Below are 6,638 nucleotides of genomic sequence, written 5' to 3'. Positions count from 1 at the left end.
GCGCGCTGGCGCAGGCGGCACGCTGACAGTCAAGGAGACCGCGGCTAGGGTCGCCTCGGGAATCCGCCTGGCCTTGGGATTGCAAGCGCTGTTTGCTCGTCCCGCTGAGGGCTCCCTGCGTGTTTGCTTTTCGTCCTTTATGGGAAGGAGACCGTAAGGAAGGAATGGCCAGAGTACTGACTGGACGCCAACTGGGACATTTCTGATGTCGGGAGCACAGTAGCAATTTTTTTTTCTTCCGCTGCTGCTTTAGGTTGAGTTTGTTTCTGAAAGCCCCTCCTCCCTTAACTGACCATTGGGTTTGGCCGAATTTGGCTGAATTGAAACGTCTTAGCTTCACCGCTCTCTCAGGTCCTTTCTCGCTCTCCGCCGCCCTACTCCCGCTCCTCCTTTCTTTTCCTTCCTTTTTTTTTTTTTTTTTTTTTTTTTGAGGAAACGTTCTCCATCCCTGCTTAGGATGGAAGTCTTGAAGACTTGTGTACTTAGAAGAAGTGCTTGTGCCGTCGCCAGCTTCTGGAGAAGGAAAGTTATCCTAAGGCCACCATTTAGAGGCATTAGTACTACGTCTGCAAGGAGCACTGTCATGCCCGCTTGGGTGATAGATAAATACGGAAAGAATGAAGTCCTTCGATTCACCCAGAACATGATGTTACCTATTATACATTATCCAAACGAAGTCATTATCAAAGTCCACGCTGCCAGTGTAAATCCTATAGATGTTAATATGAGAAGTAAGTTGTCCCAGTTTGGGACTGGGCACAAGGTGTTTTGTTGTTTTTGTTTTGAAACAAGGGTTTGTTGTCTAGCCAAGTCATTGTATAGCCCTGACTAGTCTCCACTCCTTCCTATTCTGCCTCTCCAGTCCTGGGATATAGCAGACCACCACACCTAGTTAATAGATTACGTTTTGGTTGGCTTGAGAGAATCCCTTACGTTTTTTTATTGCATTTATTTTGTGTTTGGGTGTGTGAACAACTCAAAGGTGGAAGTCAAAGGACATCTTGTGGGAGTGAGTTTCTTCCTTCTACCATGTAGGCTCAGGGGATTAAACTGACCATTAGCCTTGGTGGCAAGCACTAGGCAGAGCCGTCTGGAATCGTGCAGGTTTCTGATAATATCCCTGCAAATAATTTCTGACGTCACAGCTGCCAAGGTATACTTTAATGTCTTATTAAATGTGTTTGCTTTCTTCACATGTGAATTGGGACCGAGAACTGATGTCTGTTGTTGATTTGCTCTGAGGTAATTTTAGGGTCCAGCACAGGTTCCAGAGTTTGGTTGTTTCTCCATTGGTTCAGAGTTTGGGGAATTCCTGTATCCTCCTTCTGTCCTACTGTTAGAGGCCCCGTGGACCAAGCAGCAGAGCAGGTCTCCTGAGATGGGTGGGCACAGCATCCTCATCATTTCTCATCTTCCCATACCCCACTCCCCAGCTAAAATGTGTTTTCTTGCTACACACCCGTTGTTGAAGCAGGGATACTATTATCCTAATTTCTCATGCTGGGTTATGTTGAAAAGCCCGTAGAGAACATTCTGTAAATGTATTCTTGTATTCTATACTGTGATTCTATTGCAGTGGTGAACAGATTGATTTGTATTTATAAGTTACTTCTGGAAGAAATTGGCAAAAATATTGTCAGTCATGCTTATAAGAACTCATCCGTGTCTTCTGAAAATGAATATGTTCTGAGATGGCTAATTAATTCTCGCAGTTAGTTACCTAGTATTTAAGGAAACTGCCATAGGTTTAACCCTGGGTCGGTGTTGTGCAGGGTTGTGTGGGGGCTACAGTGGCATTCAGTAGTCAGCCACAGTGTATGACTTAGTTTCTATGTTTGTCTTTGAATGTGTGCCTGTGTGTGTGTGCATGTATGTGTACATGTGTGTATTGTCTGGTTACAGATTAAGTTAAAAGCAGAAGAAAATGTTAACATCAGCTTTACTCTCCAGAAAGCATATGATAGAGTGGCAATTCTCAAATTAGACTTTAAGTCTCATTTGTACCTAAAAAATGACTGGACTTTTATATAAGCTATAACCATCTTATCAGAAATTTGAACCAATGCCAAAAACTTTATTTTAAAATCTAGTAAATACAAAATTAAAACAGGAGAAAAGTATGAACTAGTGGAGGGACCGTTGCATATATGCAGCACTCTGTTGGGCAGTGGTTGATAGAGCACAGGATTTCATTCCAAAGAGGTTTCTGGGATAAAAGAACTATTTATGTCAGCGAGATGGCCCATGGGTAAAGGCATTTGCTGCCAAGCCCAGAGACCTAAGTTCAGTCCCTGTGACTTGCATGGTAGATGGAGAGAAACTACATGGAAAGTTGCCTGTGGCACATTTTGCTGTGCTCTAAATAAATACAATTTAATAAGTTGTAAAAACTATTTTCCAAAGTAAGCCAGGAAATTTATTGAGATAGTATTGTTTTATACTTCAGCACATCTCTTTGAAGCCTGGCTTAATAAAACATCCGGGTTTTCATACGTGGCCTGAAACCTTTTTCAAGTTTACAGCTAATTTGTACCAAGACTGAATGTCCACTTCAGTTGTCCAAACCACAAAGGTTCCAGTGAGTGAATGGCTGTGTCTTGGTAGAGAGAAATAATTACAATTACAAGACAGGGAAAAAGAGTAGAAGCCTTTCTAGCTTCTGCTGTGTTCTGTGATGGATGCGGCTCTAGCTAGCCGGACGATGGTGACTGTGGAATGTTGGCATAAGGACCAGCAGCTTAGGTTTTTCTGGCAGTATCCCAACTTTCATGTTTTCCCCACGTGGCTTGATTTTTTTTTTTTTTGTCCATTAGAAAAACAAGTTGTGCCGACTACCCACCTTCCAGCCTCGGTTCTTATCTACCTTTCCTCGTGCTGTGTAGACCAGTTGTCACTGTCCCATCCCAGGCCAACCTTCTGTTTGTCATCCTGGCCCCATCCTCTCCCCTTCTCTGGGGCATCTGCTCTCGCCTGCATCTCTGTTTTCTTTTATACTGGGTTATTCCCACAAGCTACAACTTTATCATTATTATTATTTCTTTCTTCTGCTGCTGTCTGCTGTCTGTGTTGTTATAGAGACTTTGTTTAGAATTTTCCTTAGCTGCTTTTGATCTTACTTGAAAACAGCATTAAATATTTTCAGAAGTCTTTCTTTGGCTTCCAGAACTCCACAGGAATCGCTAGACACAGCTTTTACTTGGGATTATTATTGCAGATAGAATAGTTAATTTATTCGAACCAAAAGAATGGTTTCAGTTTTATTTACCTGTTACTGGTTTAAATATCCTTAAAAACAAGATGTGGGTTTGCATGTAGTACCACTGACTTTAATCCTAACACTGGGGAGGCAGAGGCAGATGGATCTCTGTGAGGCTGGCTTGGTCTACATAGCAAATCCAGGTCAACCCAAGGCTGCGTAGTAAGACTGTCTCTAAATAAATAAATACCAACCAATGCCCCGACCGCCAGGTATAATGCAATTGACCTGATCAAACATGCCTCTTTTCCACTAAAATTCTTAGTTTGATTTACCCAAAATCATTATTCTAGGTAGATTTTTTTAGGAGGTGTTGACTAGAACTTAAACTTGATACTTTAGTTCTTTGTAACCTGAACAGGTTTCTTATTTACACCGAGTGTGAGTAGCAGCAGGTACTGTAATATGCACAGGTTCTCTCTAACTTGAACATTTTTCTTCTTTACCAGACTTAGTACTAAACTAAAACTATATGTGTTTGTTGTTAAAAAGAAATTATACAAACACAGTGGTACTTACCTGTAATCCCAGCAGTCAGGCTGAGACAAGAGGGTTGAAACAAGGCCAGCCCGGGCCACACAAGCGCTCACCAATGAGTGAAGTAATGGTCTGAGTTTAAAGGGGCCGTGAGCAGCTGCGATCCGAGTGTAGTAAAGGATTGTGGCGTTCTAAGCCATTTTCTTTGGAAGGAACAGTACCTGGCTGTTTTTATGATGCTTCAGTGTATGGTGGCAAAAACTGTCAAGTTTGTTGTTTTAGAGCATCTGATACCGGCCTGCCTGTAATCCTATAGCATTTTAAAAACCATCTTAACCCGTTCCTTTAAACGCAGATAAATTGTTATTTTGTAGGTGGTTATGGAGCCACAGCTCTAAACATGAAGCGTGATCCTTTGCATATGAAAACCAAAGGAGAAGAGTTTCCTCTCACACTGGGTCGGGACGTCTCTGGTGTGGTGATGGAGTGTGGGCTGGATGTGAAGTATTTCCAGCCTGGAGATGAGGTGAGTGGATACTTTGTAACTTACTGTCTCTTCCTTCCCCTCATCTCTCCCATCCCCTTCCTCTTCCCTCCCTTCCCTCTTTCCTCCCCTTCTCCCTCTCTCCTCCCCCTAGCTTCCCCTCCCCCTTCCCTTTTCCCCTCTGCAACCCCCGCCCTGTTTTGTTTTTGGAGACTGTTTTTTATGTAAGCTAAGCTGATCTCAACTTGTTATGTAGGTAAGTGTCTTGTTACAGTGAAGAGATACCGTGACCAAGGAACTCTTAGGAAGTGTTTAATTGGGTCTCGCTTATAGTTCCAGAGGGCTAGTCTGGATGCTAAAGATGTAGCTGAGAGTTTTTATCTACTGGTCCAAGAATGGGATTTTAATCTCAGGGACACACTTCCTCCATCAAGGACATATCTCCTCCAACAAGGTCACACCTTCTAATCCTCCCCAGTTAATCAACTAAGCATGAAAGTATAAACCTGAGTCATTCTCCTTCAAACCACCACAGCAAGGGAGTTTTGGGACTTACAATTTGACTGTGTCTCCGTCCCAAAGGCCAGGTTTACTGGCATGTACCACTGTGCCCACTCCCTCCCTCTTCCTTCATTCCTTTTTAAAAATATGCAAGTTTCATTCTAACTCATATACATATATATTCATTTATACACACACATAACATACCTATAACATGTATACACACACACACACACACACACACACACACATAACACATACACAGGTACACACATTGTTGGGATTCTGTAAACCCCACCCCTCAATTACCTGGCAGTAGCCAGGTATGTTCCCCCCAGTGACCTGACACTATAAAATGGGCCGCTTGCCCCCTCTCTCTTGCTCTTGCCTCTTTTGGCCTCTTGCAGCTTTGCTCTTCCACCCCTACCCCTTCTCTTCCCTTTCCTTTCCTCCTTCTCCCTCCACGTGTTCATGGCCGGCCTCTACTCCTCTATTCCCCCCCCCCCTTTCTCTCTCTGCCTATACCACCCTCTTAACTCTCCCATGACCTGAATAAACTCTATTCTGTACTATACCGTTGTGTGGCTGGTCCCTCAGGGGGAAGGGATTCCCAACATGGGCCCCCCCCAGAGGCATCTCCCTTGCCCTCAGGCCTCATGGCACCTCCCTGGGCCATATGCCCCCACTCTCTTCATCCTTCCCCTAACACACATATGTATTTTTTTTTGAGACAGGGCTTCTCATGTAATAGCCCTGACTGTCCTGTTACTTACTATGTAGACCAGGCTGGCTTCAAACTCACAGAGGTCTGACTGCCTCTGCCTCCTAAGTGGTGGGATTAAAGGTGTGCACCACCACACCCAGCTTCTACTTTTTAAAATAATTTAATAATTAAAAAGTTTTAAAATCTTAGACTGGATGTAGCTGGACATGAACTTGCTTTGTACCTGACGATGGTGAGTGCTCCTGATCCTTGTACTCCACCTCCTGAGCACTGACTGCAGGTGTGCGCCATCGGATCCTTCTGCTTCCTTTAGAAGGACTGACCTCTGGCTAGAACACTTTTGTTTCTTGTTTTTTTTCTTTTGAGACAGAGTCTCGCTGACTTGGCGTACACACCGTGTAGCCCAGGCTTGTCTTGTACTTGTGGCTGTGCCTTGGCCTCCTCCGTACCACAGTCACTATGAGCCACTGTGCTCATGACCAGCTTGTGCTTGCGATTTCTAAATCCAGTTCTTCAGGACTGGAAGACTCTAAAACAGGTAGGATTAGGACTCCATGGCTTATTTTGTAGAATCTTTAAATGACAGTTTTGACCTTATGGGCTAGCTGCTTTGGAGATATCTGAGGTGTGCTATAATGTCCTGTGAGTTGTCACTTTGGACATTATCGCCAAGACAGAGAAGTGAGTTCATAATAATTGTCATGTTCTGGTTCCTTTTCACGGAAAGATTGACCCCTGTGAGTCAGCACCACCAGGCCCTGTTGCAGGTCAGGACGCCCTGCCATGAAGCCAGCGGGGCGTGCTGAGATTCACCTGTGATCGCATATGAGAAGATCAAAAGTTTGAGGTCACTCTGGGTTACCCAATGACATTAGTCTCAAAAATATATATAAATAAATAGAAGTTGAGAGCCAGTTAGTAAGTGGCAGATCCCCTACTACCCTGGAAGAGCCTTGCTGAGCCAGGCAGGATATTTTAGTGTGTTTTCAGTATAGTTTCTGAGATAACCCCAGAATCATACTCAGCAAAAAAGTTGTATCATGTTAAACTTAACGTTTTTGCTCAGAGTTTCCCCTCTCCTCCCCTCTCCTCCCCTCTCCTCCTTCTCTCCTCCCCTCTCCTCCTTCTCTCCTCCCCTCTCCTCCCCTCTTCTCCTTCTCTCCTCCCCTCTCCTCCTTCTCTCCTCCCCTCTCCTC

The 6,638-nt window shown here is 44.1% G+C and overlaps 1 protein-coding gene across 1 annotated transcript in view; it reads left to right on the top strand.

Moving 5' to 3' along the window:
• Positions 1-22: 22 nt before the first annotated feature.
• RTN4IP1 (reticulon 4 interacting protein 1) overlaps positions 23-6,638 on the top strand; it is a 40,871-nt gene continuing 34,255 nt past the window's right edge. The window contains exons 1-2 of the mRNA XM_080937667.1: positions 23-731; positions 4,108-4,259. Of these exons, the coding sequence (XP_080793793.1) occupies positions 458-731; positions 4,108-4,259 (426 nt within the window). The 5' untranslated portion in view covers positions 23-457. The remainder of the gene's footprint in view (positions 732-4,107; positions 4,260-6,638) is intronic.

The sequence above is a fragment of the Micromys minutus genome (genome assembly GCF_963924665.1).
Source record: "Micromys minutus genome assembly, chromosome: 25".
In the NCBI taxonomy this organism is placed as follows: domain Eukaryota; kingdom Metazoa; phylum Chordata; class Mammalia; order Rodentia; family Muridae; genus Micromys; species Micromys minutus.
Note: the sequence above shows the minus strand (reverse complement) of the source record. Positions and strands in the feature narration are given on the sequence as shown.